At 37.8% G+C, this 23,939-nt stretch overlaps 1 protein-coding gene across 2 annotated transcripts in view; it reads right to left on the bottom strand.

The window, feature by feature from the left end:
• Positions 1 to 23,939, bottom strand: part of DNAH7 (dynein axonemal heavy chain 7) — a 261,805-nt gene that overhangs the window by 140,096 nt on the left and 97,770 nt on the right. For both annotated transcript variants that reach the window (XM_042949526.1, XM_042949525.1), the window contains 9 exons: positions 21,771 to 21,939; positions 19,264 to 19,366; positions 19,019 to 19,146; positions 13,585 to 13,797; positions 11,597 to 11,695; positions 6,168 to 6,416; positions 3,445 to 3,594; positions 611 to 793; positions 110 to 286 (listed from right to left, as the gene is read on the bottom strand). In XM_042949526.1, coding sequence (XP_042805460.1) covers positions 110 to 286; positions 611 to 793; positions 3,445 to 3,594; positions 6,168 to 6,416; positions 11,597 to 11,695; positions 13,585 to 13,797; positions 19,019 to 19,146; positions 19,264 to 19,366; positions 21,771 to 21,939 — 1,471 coding nt within the window. The remainder of the gene's footprint in view (positions 1 to 109; positions 287 to 610; positions 794 to 3,444; positions 3,595 to 6,167; positions 6,417 to 11,596; positions 11,696 to 13,584; positions 13,798 to 19,018; positions 19,147 to 19,263; positions 19,367 to 21,770; positions 21,940 to 23,939) is intronic.

Here is a 23,939-nt window from a genome sequence, read left to right on the forward strand (position 1 = left end):
ATCTTAATACCTGAGAGTTGACATTGACCACAGACATTAAAATGAATATATTTGGCTAATTTGGATTTTCCACTGATTGTTTAAGTCTTAAAATTCTCGTTCCTCTTACCTTCGTATGCTTTCTAATAAATTCAACAGACACTGGGACCATTCTGTCAAATAAGCCTATTATAAATTCTTTCTGAATAATACTAATCACAGCAGGTAAAAGATTTATCCAAGACAACATTAGTGGTCTCCAGCCTAACATGTGAGGCTCCATGTAAATCATACCACATCTGGAAACCTGGAAAAAAGAATAATTGTTTACCATCAAGGTAATGAAATATGACATGGTACATCCCTTTCTTAAAACCTGCAGAAAATTCCTAAAAAGAAGCTTAATTTTATGTCTTCATGACCTAAATTTTTATGTGTGACTTTACCAATGGTTCTAGACAAAAAGGAAAAAAATCCCTGACTCTAAAATTGATCAAGGTAGGTCAACAGCTATGTCTGTTCTTAGAGTACTGTTACAATGAATTGTAATACGTTTCATTTAAAGTCAAAGTTCCTTATAAACACATTTATAACATTTCAAATATATAAGATGTCAACATTGAGGACTCACAGTGGCGGGAGAAGCAACTTCCAAATCCATTGGTTCAAAAATAAGATTCATTTGTGGTGACATTTGAATAATCTCCCCACTCATCAGACAGAGCTTTTTGTTGTCATCCAGCACCGTATTCATATTCTCAATCCACACGGCATCTACTGGCCCATCAAAAATTAACCATTTCCTATCTGGCGTCTGGTATATGCATTTGATGAATACAAGGGAAAAATTAATAGTGATAATGTAAGGAAACAGTGCAATGCTTCAAAATTTAAACATGTAACTCCTAAAATTAATTTCACCATGAAAATGTAAAGGTGTCTTTAGAATACAGTGTGTATGTGTGTACAGAGAGAAAGTCACAAAACAAGCCTTTATGTGCCATGGACAAGACAGAAATGTAACATCTGTTCTCAAGATTCCATCTTTTCCAACGTTTCTGAACTCACGTGTAACATGTTTTGGAAAGTATTACAAATAGAAAAAAATATAATTGTCAGTGAAAACAGAATTTTCATTGAAATTACCTGATTCTATGCGGTATTATGTTCATACAGATTAATTACTCTTACGTGCTAAGTCAAGTTTTTTCTTCCCTCCGCTGAATGAATTCACACACATTCATACCCCTCTTGGGTCGAATGGTTTTATGGCGATATGGGACATTAGTATAAGATTCAGTTTCACAATGATAAATATGAAAATTTTGCTTATTGTCTGGAATACAGTAAAAGCTCAACAAATATTAAGGAGTGGCTAGGTAGCTGCTGGAGGGTACAAAAGCTGATTCTACTTTCCACAACTTATGAATCAGCTTTTTTGGGCACACGGATGCTGCCTTGGTTCACTTTCAGCAAATGTGATTTGAGTTGAAGTGGTGAGGGATTTGGATCCATCTTAACACCTTCTCAGTCCCTGTGGACAACTGCTTTAATCTACAAGACAGTACACCTGTCATGGGCTTAGGCCACCCCATACCCACTCTCTGAGCCAAGAAGCAAGAAAGAGCCCATACCCCGGAAGTCGCCTTGAAAAGAGCCCGTACCCCAGAAGTCACCTTGAGAAGAGCCCAGACCCCAGAATTCACCTTGAGAAGAGCCCGTACCCCAGAAGTCACCTTGAGAAGAGCCCGTACCCCGCAAGTTACCTTGAGAAAAGCCCGTACCCCAGAAGTCACCTTGAGAAGAGCCCAGACCCCAGAAGTCACCTTGAGAAGAGCCCGTACCACGGAAGTCACCTTGAGAAGAGCCCATACCCCGGAAGTCACCTTGAGAAGGGCCCATACCTTGGAAGTCACCTTGAGAAGAGCCCAGACCCCAAAAGTCACCTTGAGAAGAGCCCAGACCCCAAAAGTCACCTTGAGAAGAGCCCATACCCTGGAAGTCACCTTGAGAAGAGCCCGTACCTCAGAAGTCACCTTGAGAGCAACTTTCCCTTGCACTGTTGGCTTCCCATGCCTGCTAATCTTCACTTTGGGTAACACCACCATGTAACAGCAAGATGTTGGGCTCTACGGTCTGAAAGACCTTGCTTTTCATTTGGCTTTACTACTTACCAGCTAGGAGACTTTGGGTCAGCTCCTTAACCTCTCTGAGACTATTTATGGGACAAAGCTCTCTGGAAAATGTAATATGTGCTATGTAACTGGATGTACAATGGGAGAGATCTCATAATTATTTCTGTACAAATAATGTAACTGCATACATTATCTACAGATGCCATGTGTTAATCTGGGCCAGAGTGTATCCACTGTGAAAAGAAAGAAACTGAGAAGTTATATCAATGGTCCCAACGTGTCTGTTTGCCTCACAAATACTTTTATCCTTGAAATTACTAATAAAGCCTGGTACTGGGCAAGATCTCTGTCCCATGAAAGCCAATCCTTATGTCACTCATTGCCCAAGTTCCTTCAGCCATTAAGAGCAGAGTTGAGATATGACATTTTTCTATTATCACACTGATTAAAGAATAATGATTAGTCAGGTCCTTAAGAGAATAAAGAGCACCAAAGTCAAGACGTAAGGTAGTCAGAATAAAGGAAATATTTATTTGAAAAAGATTCAATAAATTAAGTGTCTCTAGCCTAGGCCCTTCTTCTTTAAGACCAGACTTAGCAAGCTCTCTCCCACATGATCACATTCTGTGGACAGCCTGCTAACATGTGGCAACCAAGTTAACATTTCCTGGTCTGTGGACTCTTTCTTGGAAGAGCGGGCAACCGCTGCTCAGCAGAATAAGCCAGGAGTAGGTAAATGCCCGCTCTCACTCACAGCAGTCAGCACAGCTGGCTCATCCCTCACCTCCTACGCTTTCCAGCAGCCCATTCTCTTCCGAACAAGTAGAGCAAAAGTGTTGGAACTTGAAGACACTGTTTTGTAAAAGTCTGCAATTTCTTCTCTGCGAACTGGAATATACCTAACAATTAGTGGGTGTGACAGAGACAGCAGCCTAAAAAGTGGACAATGGAAGAACGTTCCTGAAGGAGCAAAAGGATCACGATATTCAGCTGTTCTCCTTCCTGTGTCATTTAGCCTGAAAAAAGAGACCCAGAAGTGCTTTTTCCCTGACTTCTTTCTTGTGCCCTCTTCTCTGCACACCCAGGCAAAGGCCCTCGCCAGCATCTGGCATCTTTGCCAGCATCTGGCATCGTCTGGCATCTTTGTAGGTGCTGCTGATGCTGGCAGAAACAGTGCCAGACGATCTGGGACTGTGTTGTAAATAAACACCTTGAGCTTGAACTAGAAATATAAGTGTTTGTTTGGAACAACTGAAAAACACATCAGACATCTGTCAGAAAGGACTATCACAGTCTTTCGAAGTGTGCACGCTGAAGTGTCAGTACTTACCGGTGAGGAAGCAAATGCCCTAAAACTGACAGCGAGGATGCCATCGGACCACTCGTGAGACACTATGTCAAACTGTCCATACAACTGACCCATGGTGACAGACTTGGGATTTAAAACAGTAATTTGAACCTTGTTCTCTTCCATTAGCCCCTTAAAGGAAAAAAAAAATACATTATCCATTTAGAAGGATACTGTCTCTATTCATAGAAAAGCAGGACTGTATATGTAGAAAATCCTAGACTCTACAAAGAAACTCCCAGAAATAAGGAATGCATTTAACAAAGTTCCAGCATATGAAGTCCATATATAAAGACTGGTTGTATTTACACAGTGCCAATGAACAACTGAAAAAATTAAATTTTTACAAATACTGTTTACCATAGTTTTAAAAACTCATAAAATACTCAGTAATAAATTAGCTATAAATCCAAATACTTACAGAACTGTAAATCTAAAACAACAATGAAACCTGGCAAAATTTTTTGTTAAGGGTCAGGCAGTCAATATTATAGGCTTTCAGGTTACAAACAGCCACTCACATATTCTTCTGTTTCTTTTCTTTCTTTCCAATTTTTTTTTTTTTTTAGACAAACGTTAAAAAGTGTTACCACCATTCTAAGCTCATTGGTGTTAGAAAAATAGGCTCGGGGCCAAATTTGGGCTGTAATTGCCGACTTCTGCTACCAAATATTCTCTGAGAGAAAATTAAAAGATCTAACCATGTTCCATTCTCACAGAATGGAAAAGTTAATATTGGCAGATTGTCAGTTTTGACCAGAACCTTGAAGCCCGTGTGGGAATTATACAAGAGATGTTAACAGCCCTTGGGGCATAAGCTTTTCATGTTTTTAATTAATAGATGTTATTTTCTTAGAGTAGCTTTAGATTTCCCCTATTATTAAAGCCCAGTTTCCCCTATTATTAAAGCCTTGCATTGGGCTGGTATATTATTATGAATAATGAACTGATATTGATACCTTATTACTAATTAAAGTCCATGGTTTACATTAAGGGTCACTTGTGTGTTATACATTCTATGAGTTCTGCCAAACACACAATGGCACATGTCCATCATTACACTATCGTACAGAATAGTTTCACTGCCCTATAAATCCCCTGTGCTCCGTTAGTCATTTCTTTTTTTATATACACAGCAACATAACATGTGCAACTCTTCCCAACATTGCCTTCTGCCCACCCCCTCGGGGCTTGGGACACAAACCACCAAACTCGAATAAAGACGTGGGAAGATCACTAAGCAGTAAAACAAGCTTTGAGGCTTTGCATACTTCTCTGTGCCCACCAAGGGGCTGACAAGGAAGGCATCGTCCTAAATCCAGAAGTTTGGGAAAGCTCTACCAACTTTGTCAGAGGAAGTTGCTATCACCAAAACAAGGTTTTTGTCTCAAAGGCAACAGGCTAGTGAGACTCCACGAGAAAGATCTAACGATCACATTGGGGCGTCTGGGTGGCTCAGTCGGTTCGGTGTCCAACTTCTGCACAGGTCATGAACTTGCAGTCGTTAGTTCGAGCCCCACGTCAGGCTCTGTGCTGACAGCTCAGAGCCTGGAGCCTGCTTCAGACTCGTGTCTCCCTCTCTCTGCCCCTCCCCTGCTCACATGCTTTCACTCAAAAATATGAACATTAAAAAAATATATATATATATAATGATCACAAATCCCATTTGGCTATAAACGTTGAAATGAATGAAACAAAACTCTTCAAAATACAAGAAGTAGATGGAAATTAAATTTTATTAGGTGGAAAATTAAAAGCAGCCTCATTCCTTTCAAAGGAGCATTTCAAAGTAGACCAAACCATGATGTGTAAGATAGGAATTCACTGCATTTATGTACATATGTAAGTATTATATAACACACAGCACACATTCACTTTAATACCACTAACAGCTAATCACAGAAGTTTGCATTACAAAACTAACCATCCAGGAAATAAAAAATACTCTCTTAAAAGTATAAAAAGAGGGGTGCCTGGGTGGCTCAGTCAGTTGAACGTCTGACTCTTAATTTCAGCTCAGGTCGTGATCCCAGGGTCGTGAGATGGACCCCCACATCAGGCTCTGCACTGACGGCATGGAGCCTGCTTGGGATTCTCTCTCTTCCCCTTTTCCCATCTCTCTCTCTCTCTCTCTCTCTCTCCCCTCTGCCCCTCCCCCACATGCATGCTTTCTTTCTCACTCTAAAATTTTTTTTTAAGTATAAAAAGAAAACTTTTAGGATTTTCAGACTTTTTTTTTTTTTACAAGAAACGTGTTACCTTCATAAATAAAAAAATTTTGAAAAGAAATAAAAGGTTGACAGCCAAATCTATGGTATATTCTTTATATGCTAAACTTAATAGCTTCATATTATTTTTCTAGTAGTATTTTCCCTTTGACTCATTTTTTCCACGATTTTAAGTGGCTACATTAAAGTATCTTTTTTTTTTTTAATGTTTATTTATTTTGAGAGAGAGAGCACACAAGCAGGAGAGGAGAAGAGAGAGAGAATCCCAAGCAGGCTCCCTGCTGCCAGTGCAGAGGCGATGTGGGGCTCAATCCCACAAACCGTGAGATCATGACCTGAGCAGAAATCAAGAGTTGGATACCCAGCTGACTGGGCCACCCCAAAGCCCCTCCACTAAGATATCATTTTAAATGACCATACATTCTATCTTCCTCAAAGCTGATCATAAATAAATTAACGCATTAATACCACACCTACCTTTTCACAGATGTCATTTAGTGCTCCTGCTAAGATGCGATATGCACTGGTTTTCCCTCCAAATGGTTCTCCAACAATCATGAAACCATGACGCACAATCATCATCTCATATATTTGAAGTATCTTCTCAGAAAAGAATCTGGTCATTTGCAAATTCATGGACTCACAGTTATCTTTGATAGCTGTTAGCAAATCGTTGTAATCTGGTTTTGGTAATTTCACACCAGGAAACAAATCTGAGGTGATTCCCTGATGACAAATGATTTGGGGATTTATATTATACATTCAATACCCTGTCTCTCTCCACACACATATATGTACACATGATGAAATTCCTCCCATCCTCATATTTAATACTGATGGAAATAGAGCCATTAAATAGTTCAACAGTATTTTTAACAGCTTTTTAGAGGTATCAAGACTAACATACAATGAACAATGTTTAAAGTGTTACAATTCGATAGGTGGAACCATCAACTCAATCAAGACAATCAGCCTATCTATCACTCCCCAAAGTCACCTTGTGACCTTTTGTAATCCTCTTTACCTTCTCTCCTTGTCACCTCCCACCTCCGTCACCAAGTTACCACTAATTTCCTTTCTGTTATTTTTTTTTTAATTTGTATTGCCTAGAATTTAATACAGATGAAGGTACACATTATGGATGCTGTTTTTTCTGATTTTTATTCAGCATAAAGATTTGGAGATTTGTGCATGTGACAGCATCTGTTAATAGCTCACTGCATAGAAGTATTACATTGCATTGAAGTATAATGGTTTCTAAATCCATACCCCTGTTGATGGACACTTTCATTGTTTCCAGTTTAGGGCTATTAAAAACAGAACTTCTATGAACATTTACATGCAAGTCTTTTTTTTTTTTTTTTTTAATTTTTTTCTAACGTTTATTTCTTTTTGAGACAGAGAGAGACAGAGGATGAACAGGGGAGGGTCAGAGAGAGAGGGAGACACATAATCTGAAACAGGCTCCAGGCTCTGAGCGGTCAGCACAGAGCCTGACGCGGGGCTCGAACTCCCGGACCCAGAGATCGTGACCTGAGCCGAAGTCGGACGCTTAACTGACTGAGCCACCCAGGCGCCCCTATATGCAAGTCTTTGTATGGACAAATGCCTTCACTTCTCTTGGGTGAATACTGAGTAGTGGAATACTTGGGTAATGTGGTTATGATTTTAATATTTTAAGAAAGTGTCAGCTTTCCAAGGTGGTTGTATTATTTAAATTTACCCAAATACTTTTAGTATTTGGTATAGTGTGTCTTTTCAACTTTTTTTAGTGTTTATGTATTTATTTTTCAGAGAGAGCGAGAGCCCGAGGAAGCGTGTGCATGAGAGTGGGGGAGGGGCAGAGAGAGAGGAGACTGAATCCTAAGCGGGCTCCGCCCTGGCAGGCAGCTCAGAGCACCATGTGGGGCTCACCAACTGTGAGATCACGACCTGAGCTGTAACCAAGAGTCAGATGCTTAACCCTCAGAGTCACCCAAGACACCCTGGTATGGCCAGTCCTTTTAATTTTAGCCCCACTCATAGATGTGTCGCAGTATCTTACTGTGGCTTCAGTTTGCACTTCCTGATGACTATCATTTTTTGTCTGTGCTTATTTCCTTTATGTGGATGTTCTTTAGTGACGTACCTGTTCAAATCTTCTATTTTTAATTGGTTTCTTTTCCTTTTTTTTTTTTTTAAACATCTAATCACTTTTGAAAGACAGAGACAGAGACAGACAGCATGGGAAAGCAGAAAAGCAGAGAGAAAACAGAGAGAGAGGGAGACACAGAATATGAAGCAGGCTCCAGGCTCTGTGCTGTCAGCACAGAGCCCGATGTGGGGCTCGAACCCACACGCTGTGAGATCATGACCTGAACCAAAGTCAGACACTTAACCAACTGAGCCACCCAAGCACCCCTAATAGGTTTATCTTCTTAATGGCAAGTTTTAACCATTCTTTAAATATTCTGCATACAATTCCTTCATCATATATCTAATTGGCAAATATTTTTTCCTAGACTGCAACTTGTCTTTCGTTCTTTTATCAGTGTCTTTCAAAAAGCAAACTTTCAAAATTTTGATGTGTATATGTTATCAATTTATTGTTTTATGCACTACGCTTTTGGTGCTGTGTTTAAGAAATTTTTGCCTACCCCAGAGTCACAAAATATTTCTCCTGTTTTCTTTTAGAAATTTTACAGTTTTACGATACTTTTAAGTTAAAATGTTAGATGAATATTATCTGATTTCAAGGCTGATTATGCAGTGTCATATTACTATAATGATAGACAAATATATCAGTGGAACAGATCAGGGAGTCCACAAAGAGACCCACATACATTTGAACATCTCATTCTGAACAAAGACAATTTGATGGAGAAAAGATAAAGATAGGATGCCTTTAATCCATATCTCAATATCACATACAAAACTTAGTTCAAAGGTATTTTAATCATTGTGGTGGTTAGTATTGTAATCAGCTTAGTCTCTCTCAAAAATTCATGCCCATGCAAAAACCACAAAATGTAACCTCATTTGGAAATGGGATCTTTGCAGATATAATTAGGTAAATTAAGATGAGGTTATACTGGGCCCTAAATCCAATAACTGGTATCTTTGTAGCAGAAAGGAGACGGAGATTCAAATACAAATACACCCAGGGGAGGCCATGTAAAGGTGGAGGCCGAGATTGGAGCGATGCCAACCCACTCCAAGGAACATCGAGGGTTGCCAATAGCCACCAGAAGCTAAGAAGAGGCAAAGGAGTCTTTTCTAGAGGTTTGATTTCAGACTTCTATCCTCTAGACATTTGAGAGAATACATTTGTGTTGTCTTAACAGTTTGGGGTACTTTGTTATGGCAGCTTTGGGAACCTGATACGATCATATACTGTATGATTGGAAAGAATTATGATTCCATATTTAGTATATAGGAATATATGAATATATAAAGTTGATTGCAAGATCTAAGAAGCATACCTTTATAAACTGCTAAAGCTGTAAGTATTATAGCAACCTATGTGAGAAAAAGAACTATTTTCTTTACTGTGAAAGTAAAAGTGAAAATTCAGAAGTGCTTCATGTTTGAACTACACTTTAGAATTTATGAACTATGAACTTAATTGCCCCTATATTTAATCCTTCAAATGCTGTTATAGAGAAACTGATCTTAGTTTATCAAAGCAGTATGTTTCCTTGGGATAAAGGGGAGAAAAAAGCATCGTAGCACAGTGGTCAAGAGCACTCCACAGCCTGACTGCATGGTTGAAAATCCCGCTCGCTCATGTACTAGCCATAAATAAAAGTTAATTATCTTTGCCTCAGTTAAATGATCTGTAAAACAGGGATAATGACAGCACCTGCCCTACCTACTGGGTCATTGTGAGCATTAAGTTACTATTAGCAAAGCCCTTGTGTCTGATCCACGGTAAGTCCACAGTGTTTGATAAATAAATAAACAATCTTCTCAGATTGTTCAAATTGCTTATGGTTGACCTTGAAACCCCAGAACATATTTGGTATCCAGTGGTTCTCAACCAAGACCAGTTGTCCTCACTCTCCTTTCAGGATGTGAGTTGGAAATATGTGGAGTTGTGCTGGTCGTCACAACAAAAAAGGTCTCTAAAAACTGGGGTGAGGGTGGGGGGCAAGGATGCCAAACATCCTACAGTGCACGGGATAGTCTCGCAACAAGGAATTGTCATTGTCCGAATTTAAAGTGACAGTTATGCGGGATGCCTGGGTGGCTCAGTCGGTTGACTGTCCGACTTTGGCTCAGATCATGATCTCGCAGTTGACGAGTTCGAACCCTGCATGGGGCTCTGTGCCGACAGCTCAGAGCCCGGAGCCTGCTTCGGATTCTGTGTCTCCCTCTCTCTCTGCCCCTCCCCTGCTCATGCTCTGTGTCTGTCTCAAAAATAAATAAACATTAGAAAAAAAAAGTGACAGTTATGCTCCATTTTTGAGATATTGCTCAATAATGTTCACGGAGTGAATACACAACTGCTTGAGAATACATCTGGTGAGGCAGATTTCCACGTTATAAAACGCAGTGTTTCGAGGCACCTGGGTGGTCCGTTGGTTAAGTGTCCGACTTTGGGCCAGGTCATGATCTCACGGTTTGTGGTTTCAAGCCCCACATAGGGCTCCATGCTGTCAGTGCAGAGCCCACTTCTTCAGATCCTCCCTCCCCTTCTCGCTCTGCCCCTCCCCCTCGCGCGCATGTGCATGCATGCGCCCTGTCTTTCAAAAATAAACATTAAAACAATTATAAAAATATGTAGTTTTTACTCTTGGAAAATTTATTCAGTATACTAGTGCCAAAGACACTGAGGGAAAACATGAGGAAGAAAATTTGAACCTATTCCTTATATATTTGCACTGCCAGCTCTCAGTGCTATGAAAAGATCCTTTCAACTTGGTGAAACATGGTCCCTAGGGAAAGCTGAAGACACTGGGCCACACTACAGAGACAGTGGCCTTCTCCCCCCTCCCTGTCATACCCCTGCCGTCTTTACACACTGGAAGATAACTGCTTGAACTTCAAGGCAGCGCAAATTAGTGTACCATCTAACATCTGTTGGGAGACAGGCCCCTGATTCCTTCTATCTGAGACAGGGAAAAGGAAAAGAATGACATCAAATGAAACGTGAAAACCTTAACCATTATTCTAATACTTCTTCTCGATTAGTAATAGTCTAATCTTAAAAATATAACAAGCTTCTTAAACTTAGTTCTTTCTTTAAATTATCCTGAAAAATCAATTTCATAAAAGCTATTATACTCTTTTAAAGAAATTAAGCTTCTTTAAAAATGTCTTCAATTATTAAGTTTTTTAAGTTTTTTTGTTTATTTTGGAAAAGACAGAGATACAGCAAGCAGAGAAGGAGCAAAGAGAGAGGGGGAGGCAGAGAGAATACCAAATGGGCTCGACACTGTCAGCACAGAGCCCAACGGGGGGGCCTCAAACTCATCAAACTGTGAGATCATGACCTGAGCCGAAACCAAAAGTCAGACACTTAACCGATAGAGCCACCCAGGCGCCCATCTTCAATTATTAATTTAACAAACATTGACCACATACCTTTTCTGTGCAAAGGATTCAGTGGTGTGTTAGACCAATTATTCTCCTTCATGGAGCCTACATTCTAATGTAATTTATAAGCAAACATACTTTGCAACTTTTGTGGGTTTATTACATTATGCAGTTAAAAAGTACTATTTAAAAATCCCAACTTGTTGAAAGTCATATAAAGTAACAGAGCTAGTTAAACACACTTCAAGTACAACATGGGATGATCTATGTTTTTCTGTGCTGTGTCATTATTATCTATAGACGTTTCTCCTAGGAAATTGCAAAGTTGGACACTTGATAAATACACAATTTTAAAAATTCTGATATAGCAAAATAATAAATGTTCTTACCTCAAAGAGTGGTAAATCGTGGGACAAAAATTTTGGCAGATTTACATCAATAATAGATCTAAGCAGCAAAATTTCTTCATTTTCATTTGGATATTTCAGCTAAAAGAAAATATACTCAAGGTGATCTCTCCATCTTCTAAATGTAACCTCTACATTTTCACACACACATACACACACAGACCCTAAAGACAATTTAAATCCATGTAAAATTGTTCTCACTTATTTTCATTTCATTGGATTGTTATTAATTTTAGAGTCTGAAAAAATTCCAAAACACCTGTGATAGACCCAAAGTTTACTAAAAGCCTGGTTGAACTCCAAACCTGTTGCTCATGCCCATAATAAGGTTAGCATCGTTCACAAACATGGAAACTGAGAATTATTTCTCCCAACTTCCAACACTTTCTTCAACATCTCACTCCAAAGTTTCTCCTACCATCATGGATTTAATTTTCCAGAACACTCTTCCTTTCCTCTAGAACCTTTATGCCTAATAAATTCCACGTCCCAACTGAACTGGCTTTGTAACCTTACAGTCAGTGATGCCCAGCTGTCAAGCTCAGAGCACCCAGTGCCAAAGCTAATTCTGCGCATATGGACTTTGTCTTCAGATCAATGTAACCACACATAAATTGTGAAGTGTCAAAAGTCTATTGTGTGATTTGAGAAGCTATTATTTTAAAGCAAATGTTTAAATTGTTTCTTGACATAATAAAAACAAACTTCAAGATATTCAAGCCAACACTTTCAACCACTCTAAATTAGCTTTTGACAAAGAATGATAGGATTCATTTGCAGGATTCATTTGCAGCATAACTTAATAGCTCAATTCCACAGTCAAGATGTCAGTGATAACATACACTAGGACAATGCATTATCTTTTCCATTATCCGACCACAGAATAATTCTGACATGCCAGGTTAATATAAATTGTTGCTTCTAGTTGCGTTTGCTTATTGCAAAAAGACAACGACTTGAAGTTATGCTAGGCTAATGTGAAATAGAATATCACCACCATATATCAGAATTCTCAGTAACATTATTACAGAAGATAAAAATGCATGCCATTGTTCTTAATCATGTAGAATATATTTTAAAATCTTTATCTTCTACAACACATGAACATGAACATTTTATAAACTCCAAGGTCACATTTTGCATTTTGCTATTAAGTATAGCCTACCTTGCTTTGTTTCATAAAGAAATAATGCACATTAATAGTTCATGGCTCCACAAAATACTTTCAATGAAAGGTTACACAAGCCTTAAAATATTTGTATTTCTCCATCTATATAGTTATGATTCATACCATTTTAAAATTCAAATGTTATGCTGTAAATCTATAACTGCTGGTCTACAATAGATTGTAATTATGGAATTACATTAATTGATAATGTTCAGCCACATTTGTATATATTTATTAATTATACATTATTTCTTTTAAGGCTATATATGTTCATATAGACTGAAAGCCTTCAAAATATTCTCAGCAACAAGGAATTTTATTCCTTGGTAGTACTTAACTTCATACATTCAAAATTATGGAGGGGCACCTGGGTGGCTCAGTTGGTGAAGGGTCCGACTTCAGCTCAGGTCATGATCTCACAGTTCGTGGGTTCAAGCCCCACGTTGGGCTCTGTGCTGACAGTTCAGAACCTGGAGCCTGCTTTGGCTTCTGTGTCTCCCCCTCTCTCTGCCCCTCCCCAGCTGGCACTCTGTCTCTCCCTCTCTCTCAAAAATAAATAAACATTAAAATTTTTTAAAAAAATTATGGAACTGAACTCAAATCAAATCACTAGGAATTACATTTAAGTTTTTACAAACCCTAAAAATTTCCTTTTTCACATGTGCAGACGATCAACTATTTTTTAGTACAACTGAATTTTTTTCAGTTGGTGAAACCAGCCAGTATTGGAACTCTGTAAAGACAGATGGCCCTGAAATTTACCAACAAAATTTATGAGTAAGAAATAACTTGACTCCTCTACCTTTAGATTCCCAGCGGCCGTAAGCACAGACTTCACAGCTCTCATGCCATAGTCATAGTGATGTTGTGAGGACAACTGCTCTGAACACAAGCGGTAGGTGGCCACGATTTTCACTGACAGTGGACGAGCTGTGACGAACCCACAGGAGTACAGGACTATTTCAGCAATCATGGCATAATCAGGCACCATCATTGCTACTGTCCGAAAGAGAGCCTGTAGGAGTGCAGAATAGGTGTTTTTTAAAGAAGACCATCATAAAGATAACTTACTGGGCATTTCCTTATGACCTTATAGCTCTTCCTCAATAATATTAAATTACAGTGTCCAGATCATATAGATAAGAACACTTAATTTTAAAAATGGGTTTCTAGTGGTGCCTGGGTAGCTCAGTTGGTTAAGAGTCTAACTCCTGATTTTGAATCAGGTCATGATCTCACGGGCTGGTATGATCAAGCCCCAGGTAGGGCTCTGTGCTGATAGTGCGGAGCTGGCTTGGCATTCTCTCTCTCCCTCTCTGTCTGCCCCACCACTGCTCACATTCTCTCTCTCTCCCTCTCTCAAAATATATCAATAAACACTTTTAAAAAATAAAATAAAAATGGGTTTCTTGTCATTGTTATAATACATATCATTAACTTCTGTATAAGTATTTTTCCTTAAATCATGATTTAAGAACACTTATGAATTCTTATGGTACTTAGATTGATTCTTCTTGGCAAGTGACAGATTATAGGGAAAAAGTATCCAATTCTGCTGGGATGTCCAAAAGCTGGGCTTTTCTTCTGGGCTGGTGAAAAAGTGCCTGGTTTGGGGAGACCTGGGCTGTAAGTGAGGTTCTCTAGGAATCTAATTAATTATGTGCAGTGGGCTAATCAGATTACTCCTAATAACAAGGCTATGTTAGATAAATAAGGTATTTTGAGATATTTTTAACTTTTTTGTGTCTATAGTAAGCATGTCAGTCTTTCATCAAGCATAAAGAAATGAAAACTGGAAGTCACAGATAATTAATAATAGAAATAAATCAGTTTTCCAAATTGTAAAGATATTTTTATTGATTGATTTTTGAGAGATAAAGAGATAAAGAAAGAGAAAGAGAGAGAGAGAGAGAGAGAGAGAGAATCCCAAGCAGCCTCCACGCTGATGTGGGGCTTGATCTCACAACTGTGAGATCATGACCTGAGCTAACAGCAAGAATCGTACTCTTAACCAACTGAGCCACCTAGGTGCTCCAAGATATTTTTTTCTCATGATATTTTAACTGTTGTGGGATAGATAAATGTTACATGATGCTAACTAAAGAGAAAGCTCAACAGATTTTAAAAGAATAAATAAGAAAATTTAACTTCACAGGGCACCTGGGTGGCTCAGTCAGTTAAGCATCTGACCTTGGCTTAGGTCATGATCTCATAGCTCGTGGGTTTGAGCCCTGCATCGGGCTCTGGGCAGACAGCTCAGAGCCTGGAGCCTGCTTTGGATTCTGAGTCTCCCTCCCTCTCTGCCCCTACCCTGCTCATGCTCTGTCTCTCTCTCTCCCTCAAAAATAAAGATTAAAAAGAAATTAAAAAATAAAAGAAAATTTAACTTTAGAATGTTATTACGTGTCAAGTCCTACTTCAATACCTCGTACATTTAGACAGGAACCTTTGTGTACTAAAGAGAAAAAAAAAATAATATTCTAGAAAAGTGGCAATTTTTTTTAAGTAGGCTCCATGCCCAGTGTGGGTCTTGAACTCACAACCCTGAGACTGAGAGTTGCATGCTGTACTGATTGAGCCAGCCAGGTGCCCCTAGAAAAATGGCAATTTTTATTCAGATAGTTGGTAAGTATCTTCCGGACATTCATTGAATTACCTGAAACACAGGCAGATAGAAAATTAGACATCTCGCTTAAGTGATCCTATAGACTGTTCCAGGTTGAGAATAAAAGATTTGCATCAAACAAGATCCTTCCAATGTGTTAATTACTAGCTAGAGACCTTAGTACACCTATTTTATCAGTAAGGTTACCATTAAAGAAAGAATAAAATGTTAAAAATACATAGCTTGAGCAAATAACTTGGAACACAGAAGCTTAAACAAGTGCTCTAAAGCACTGCATATTTGAGAAACAAAGAATGCAAGAGAATTACTATATACATAGTACCTCTTCAAATTTTTTTAATGTTTATTTCTTTTTGAGAGAGAGACAGGGCATGAGTGGGGGAGGGACATAGAGAGGGAGACACAGAATCTGAAGTAGGCTCCAGGCTCTGAGCCATCAGCACAGAGCCCGATGCAGGGCTTGAACCCACAAACTGTGAGATCATGACCTGAGCCGAAATCGGACACTTAACCGACTAAGACACCCACGTGCCATAGAGAGTACCTCTTTAAAAGGGTAGTTTCTCAACCGCTTTTTTTTTCCTCAAGTAAAAGAATGAATGAATCAATGAATCAATGAACAAATCAGTCAGTGGGTCCATGGCTAGGTTAGGGTGGTGTGGTCTTTCCACAATAGTATAAACTGCTAGTAGTTTAAGGTGAACATTCAGGTCTGTGTGTTGTAGGCTTCCCTCTGACAACCTCAGGTATTTCACAAATTCCTATTCACATTCTTTCAGCCCTACTAGCAATATGGCCGTGGAACACTATGCAACAGACAGATCAGTAGCCAAGAGAACAAAAAACAGAGTGTGGTAAAGAAGTTTTGAGGGGTTATCATGATGTTCCATCCAATAGGAATCCTTCACCAAAGACTTAACTTTGCTTTTTATATATCACAGAGGAAAGCATCCTGCTCAAAATATTTTTAGGACTAAACTGTTATGGGGGTGGATATTCTAATTCAATGGTTCTCAAACAGTGTGTGAGAAATACTGATATGATATGGTTTGATCTGAAATGTGTCAGAAATAATTTGTTAGTAACAGCAATAAGTTTAAAGGCAATTTAGTGCTCTTAAAAATTTTTAAGTTAGATTCTGGCTTACCCAATGACATACTTTCTTGAATGTAAGAGTATAGTTCCAAGTTTCATACCCAGGCTTGAATGAATTCTGATACATATAGTCAACACGACCATTATCTTTCTGGAAAGCTATGTATCAGGTTATTGGCTTTGTGATACTAGAAGATCTGGAATATGCCTGTTTTACCATGGCTTCTAGCATTCGACTATTCTGAAATGTCATGTTGAGTGGATTAGAATAGTTTTAATATTAACTATAGCTTCTCTAACGTAGAAATGTGCTTAAGGAATCGACCTACTATGCAGATCTTATCTAGGGGTACAGGATGTCAAAAGGGGACTCTTTCTGCATGATGCACATAGGCGTAGGGAGATGGCAGCACAGGGGGAGCTGGGTCCTAATTCCAAGGTTCTTGTAGATCAGGCCAAGAACTTTGAACTGTTTTTCTGCAGGCAAAACAAAAACAAAAAGCCCAGTAGCTTAACTCTGGAAGTTATAGGATCAGATTTCTTCTGATGACACTGGTAGACTTTTAACGGGGAATTCGTTAGAGTGAATTTTAGTGAGGAAGAGATTGGTGACAAGTGGGTTGCTGCACTAAGACACACAAGAGGAGACTGAAGAGGGACAGAAACAAGGTGTGGTGATGAGACTAAGCGGGTGCAGCAAGAACTATAAGGCTTTTGTAAAATAGGATTCCCATTATCGGGGACCAGCTGAACCACTGGGTGAAGAAGAGGGAAGCTTCAAGGATGACTTTGAAGACATTCTCCAGGCCTCTGGGCCTCAGTAAGCCTTTTGTTTTTGTTTCAAGGAAGACAGATTTCTTTCTTTTCAGACTAAGGCATTTTCTTCAAAATTGTTAGGTGTTTCCATGTATACTTGCAAACAGACGTCCTGTAGCACTTCTAACTAAGGAGACTGCACAGTGGGAAGAACAACAAAGCTACCAGAATTTAAGAGCAACTTTTGGTCTAAAGTAGAAGGAAAATAATACATCACCCACAGAACCACAGGTGGATAATTTTGACACCATTTCAACACGCACAGCACATGAAACCATGAGACAACCTGCATTACAGGTTACAAGGGCATTGACACACTCAGCTAATAACCGTCCCAGCTTTTTATGATGAGCTATTCACACATTTCTGCCTTTACAAATACTATGTAATCACGTTGATCCTACTTAAGAAAAACAGCAAATAAAAGCACTGCTACAAAAAGAGCTTTCCAAATGTAAACCACAATGAAAAGTTGCAAAATGCTTCTTAGATAAAAGAAGATTTACCAGTTTTTATTTTTTAATCATACCATCCTTCACTAAGGCAAAGTACTAAAACATCTAACATATAAAAGTGCATGGAATACAAATACCAAATACTGGGTAGCAATTGGTTGAATCAAGTCTTTTTGGTGGAAGAGAAAAATTCCTCACCTAGTCTAAGAAGTCCATCTAAATATGTGAATAGTGAATAGTAAATAGTGAAGCAAGCTCCAGGGGACTCGGTTTTAGATCCACAATTACCATTGCATTATCCTTCAACATTGTTCTTTATGCACTAGCCACAGATGCAGTTTATCAGAAAAGGATATAAAATGCCTAAGATATGGGGAAATGCCATATTTCTCTCACAATCAACTTTTTGTTTTTTAAGTGAAGATTCTATATTGAATTAGCAAAGTGTTTTGCTCATTTTACCAAGAAAAAAAAAATAATGTTGGGTATAAATGAGAACTGAGAGTTGATGTGAGCTGTGAATTATTTCAGCCTCTGTTGGAAGGCGATTCAGCAACACAGCACTTGGTCCTATGGCCATACTTAAGGAAATATTTTAAAATAGAGAAAAGCCTTAAGTAAAAATTGCCATTGCATTATTATTTATAACAAAGGAAAACTAAAAGCAACCTAAATAACAGTAAGGCACAATGCAGTAAAATTATTTGCTGTTTTGAATTACGTTTATACAGACAGGAAAATGCTCATGCTATAATGTTAACCTGGAAAAAAAACTGAGCATACACAATTGCCTGATTCCACCATTTAAAATGAGCATTTTAAAAGGCATTTAAAATTGTGGGATATAATATAGTAAAGAATAGGATGGGTATCTTTTTCAGCATTTCCTGTATTTTCTAATTTTCTGTAATTATCATTATTTTTTTTAGTAGGCTCCATGCCCAACGTGGGGCTTGAACTCACAACCCTGAGATCAAGAGTTGAATGCTCTACTGACTGAGCCACAGCCAGGAGCCCCAATTATCATTATTTTTTAAACACAAATTTGGAAACTGCACTGGGTTTGCATATTTATTTTCTAAGGGCACTCAAAGCTTTACAAATTATTTTCTAAAAGAGTGTTCTATAACATCCAAAAGCAAATGTTTTGCATAAAATTCAAAGATGACATGTTCTTTCTTTTTTACCTATTAACTTTATAAACTACAGAAAGGAAATAGATGATATAATTGCCCCTTCTGTACCTTCAGATTATCTGGCAGTTCTGATCGCCCTGCATATCCAGGGTTCATTGTTATAAAGACAGCACACGTGGGGTCGAGTTTTAACTCGGTTCCTTCAAACACCAGTATATCAGTACCTGCATTAATACCTGTGGGTCATCAAGAATGAAATGCATTAGCAATTCCACATATAAATACGATTTGTGCCATGCACTGCCTCTCATATTTCTGTTTTCACATAATGCAGAGACAAACTAGTCCATTACCTCTTTGGATAGTAAGAATTTGTTGAGCAACCACAGACAGTACTTCCAAATCAATTCTGTTAAACTCATCAAAGCAAGCCCAGGCGCCACAAGATAACAGTCCCTGGGAGAAAAGAGTAATGAAATTTTTCAATTATATCTGATTGAATGTTGCATTGAAATGTTGCATTTTCACCTGATGTTTTCAAGGATTTAATATCCTAGCAAGGAAATTCCTTATTCACCTTTATCTTTAAAGACAGCATATTATTTTTTATTAGAAATTCATTATTCTCCATGAATAAGGAGTTTGATCAGTTGGAAAATTGTCCAATTGGTCTATTGCTTTTTATTTTCTGTATATCTTTTGGCATTTAGATGTATACCTGAAATCTCAAAGCCTTTCTTACTTTTTTTTTATACAAGTTGATTTTGCTTGCTTTTTCTACATGCAATTTTTTATTTTCTAGATTTTATTTTCTCATTTTCTAGATTGCAATAATTCTCTAAATAAGATGACTTCTTTGCTAATGAGACTACTTTGTGGTCTAAGGACCTTAACAGTCAACTAACAGTCTCAGGCCCTAGTTTGCACTTCTAACTCAAAACTACCTCACAAATATGTGTCCTTTGGTCATTAAAGGAAACTGGAAAACCAAGCTTGAGTAGCTCAGTCCAAATTCAAATTTACTTAAAAAAAATCAATTTGACATTTATTGAATGCATTTCCTGTAGATTGTATGTGTATGTATATGTGTTTCATTAAGTACCTGGTAGATGCCAGGCATGATGCATGTCTTTTATGTAAAGAAACTAAGACTATATCATACAAGATATTAAGTAATTAATAAAAGGCCACACAGCTAATAGTGCCTGACCTTGGATTTATACACAGTTCCACTACTGAATCACACTGGATTAAACGTGAACTCCATGAATTTCGAAGATTAGTACATTTTCATTAGAGAAGGCTATGACTTTGATCTCTGCATATCATAAAAGAATTAGAAATCACAGAGAACAAAAAATGCTTTTGAAGTTACATATTCAATCAATTATAAGGATTGTGAGGTTCTTAATAGTAAGACCCATGTCTGTCTCATTCTGTACCCCCATTATTCAGCATGTTCCTAACACAAAGTATGTAACCAACACATACTTATCAATAAGCAACTTTAATATCAAAAGTATATGAATCTATAGCAAAGAATGAAGAATATCATTATATACATTCAAAAACTGAGTGGTACATACCAGACTTTCCTTTAAACATTTAGGAATATAATAGCTGTTCAAACTACACTACACACAGACTCTTTAAGATTTACTATCTCTTTCATAAGTAATCATTACAGTAAGATTGCGTGTCATTACAGAGTATGATTAATGTGATAAGGGGTCATTCGAATGTTTTTTTGATACTTATTATAATTTTGACTTTTAAAATCTTCTTCTAATCGTTTCAGCATCACAAAGGCAGACACTTTTTATATTCCATATCTGTTATAAAATGACTAGGTTGTATTTCAGCCAGAACAGTTTATTGTATAGGGTAGGATTTGTATATTCTTTTTTTGTGAATTTGTGTATGTGCATTTTTAATGTTAACTTTTCTGAAAAAAATTTGGAAAATAATTACAGAATATTTAAAGGTAAGAATTACAGAATCTTTACAGAAACATACACATAAACAGAACCCATAATCCCAAATGGATAATTCTGTGGTCAACTGTACCAACTAACATTTTAAGGAATAATAGGCTGTAGCAATAAAATGTTAAAAAGACCAGATATTCATAGGTTTAATTTTTTTTAATGTTTATTTATTTTTGAGAGAGAGAGAGAGAGAGAGAATGAGCAGGGGAGGGGCAGAGAGACAGAGACACAGAATCTGAAGCAGGCTCCAGGCTCTGAGCTGTCAACACAGAGCTGGACGTGGGGCTCAAACTCACAAACCTTGAGATCATGACCTGATCCAAAGTCGGATGCTTAACTGATTGAGCCACCCAGGCGCCCCAGATGTCATGGGTTTTTAGACAAGGATGTTATATTTTTAACTTCCCCCTTTTGTAATCTTACAGACTCCTAGGAGTGAGAATCTGACTCAGAATAAGAATAAAAAGTGGATTTTAACTTCACAAAAAAAGATTAACTAGAGAGTATCTATGAAAGTAAATTACTAAATCATGACTTGTTAATAATAAGAGCTATAGGTTAAAGAAGAGATTCCCCACAGTCTTTACGTGATGTATTTGTTCTCACATTTTTAACTGCCCCAGTATACGGAAGGGACACCACTCATTCCTATTAGTAATATTGACCCATCACAGCAGGGGCTGGGGGCTGAGGGACAGTTCCTTCTCAGGTAAGCTTTTGAAATAACCCTACTCCTCTTGAGAATGAAAATAGTGTTTTAATTTTACTTAAAATACAAATAAGTCCTATACTTGCATTAAATTATCTTTCATTATAAATGAACTTCCTCTCTGAGAAGTCATCGTTTTGTAAAGAAATGAGTCAATTCAAACCTTAAAGAATTTCCCTAAAGCTAGATAATCCAACCCATCAGAGCAGTTGAAAACAACACACTGTTTGGCCACTGCTTTTGCTAAATCTTTGGTAGTTTCGGTCTTTCCTGTGCCAGCTGGCCCTTCAGGTGCTCCTCCAAGGTGCAGGTGAAGAGCTCCAAACAAGGTCCTGAAATAGAAGCAATAAGCAATCTTTGTAGAATAATGTTATTCTTAAATATCTATTATGAACAGAGGAAAAGTTTAAACTGACAGCCAAATTTTCTCCTTCCTCTTAAATAATTTCTTCCTTCCCATGAATCTCGGAAAATCTCTGTGCATTACTTTATCTGTTATCATATTTAATTTGTGAATAGCTGATTATATATGACAAAGTCAGAACAAACACACTTTTGAAATTCAATGCTGACTCTGGTCAATATGGAGAATTCAGCTGAGGCCGTAAACCATCCAATGCCCCTAATTATAAGAATTTGGAAATGCTACATAGAAAAAAATACTAACTTTGGAAATACATAGCCATTTTTGAAAGAACGGAAAGGAAATCACCAAAGAAGAGGAAATGCAATGCTGTCAGTAATTAGGTGCTTAAACTAAGAGGTGCATATTGTTTTGGGATCTGCATACAAACACAAGTGTATTTACTACCACACGGAATAGAAAAATTCTTAGAACTGAGCAAGGTGAAGAGCTGAAATAGATTTACCTATATAAACTTAGAGGCCTTGAAAAACTGACTTCTCTCTAAAGAGGAAGTAAAGTTATTTTAGCAGCCTACTCAAAAAAGACAAAGAATCAACTACAGAGGAGTTAGGAAGCTTATACTTCATGTAGCACCCAATCAAAAGCCTACATCATTCATAGGGGTATGGTCCCAATATCCATTATTCATGGGCATGTGAACCCAAACTAAGAAATTAACCTTGAAATTTTGTTCTGGACCAAAGAAAACCCTAGAGCCCTTTTCAGAGGTAAATGTGAAACTGCTCCCCATGGACACCTCCACAGCTGAGGAAATGTAAGACTGCATGGGGAAATGACCCTTACTAAAAAAGGAGCTCACGATTAAAACTAGAGAGAGAGGGATCTAAATTAAGAGTCAGACTTGCAGTGGCAGATGGACAAAGGTGTGGGAGGATTACTGCGTACATGGTACTCTTTGGCATCCTGGTGGTTTATTCGATTAGATTTTAATAAAAAGCAATAGACATAAGAAAATTGTGAGGGGGAAAAAAGCCAATTTCATAAAAGAGACAACTTGAACTCTAGCAATAAAAAATGTAGTCATTGAACTTTTTTTTTAATGTTTATATTTGAGAGAGAGACAGAGAGAGGGAGAGAGAGAAAGCACGAGCATGAACAGGGGAGGAGCAGAGAGAGAGGCAGACACAGAATGTGAAGCAAGGCTCCAGGCTCTGAGCTGTCAGCACAGAACCCAGCCAGCATGGTTCCCGAACTCACAAACTGTGAGATCATGACCTAAGTCCAAGTCAGACGCTTAACGGACTTAGCCACCCAGGCACCTCTAATGACTGAACTTTTTAAAAAGTTAACAGATTAAATAGAGTAACCATGGAAAAAACAGAATTCTGCACTAGAAGGTATGTGAGGAAATCACCCAGGAAGATTCTGAGATAGAATATAAAAAAAAGTTGAGATACCATAGAAGAAGGAAGAGACTGCAGAGAAGTCGAAATTTAAAAAGCAATGGCTGAGAATTTGCCAGAATTGAAGAAAGATATGAAGTGAAAAGTCTCAAGTGGAATAAATGAAAACTTACCCACATCTAGTAACATTACAGTGAACATCAACAAAATCTTAAAAACTACAATAGAAAGAATTTACCTACAAAGGAATCATAATTACAGTAACACACTAATAAGTAGTAGCAATGAATGCCAGGAGAATAATAACTTTGGAGAGCTGAGGGGAAATTATGATTCACTTATGGTTCTATACCTAACTAACCTGTCATCTAATAATTGAGTGAAGACCAGATTTTTTTTAGACAAAGATTGATAGAGCTTATTATTTGCAGAACCTCGCTGAAATAATTACTAAAAGATGTCGCCTAGTAAGAAGAAAAATTAAACCAGAAAGACGGCAAAGGAAGAAGCAATAGGGAGTAAAGACAATGATAAAATTTTTGATAAACATATATAAACATTA

Source organism: Panthera leo, chromosome C1 (genome assembly GCF_018350215.1).
Source record: "Panthera leo isolate Ple1 chromosome C1, P.leo_Ple1_pat1.1, whole genome shotgun sequence".
NCBI lineage: Eukaryota > Metazoa > Chordata > Mammalia > Carnivora > Felidae > Panthera > Panthera leo.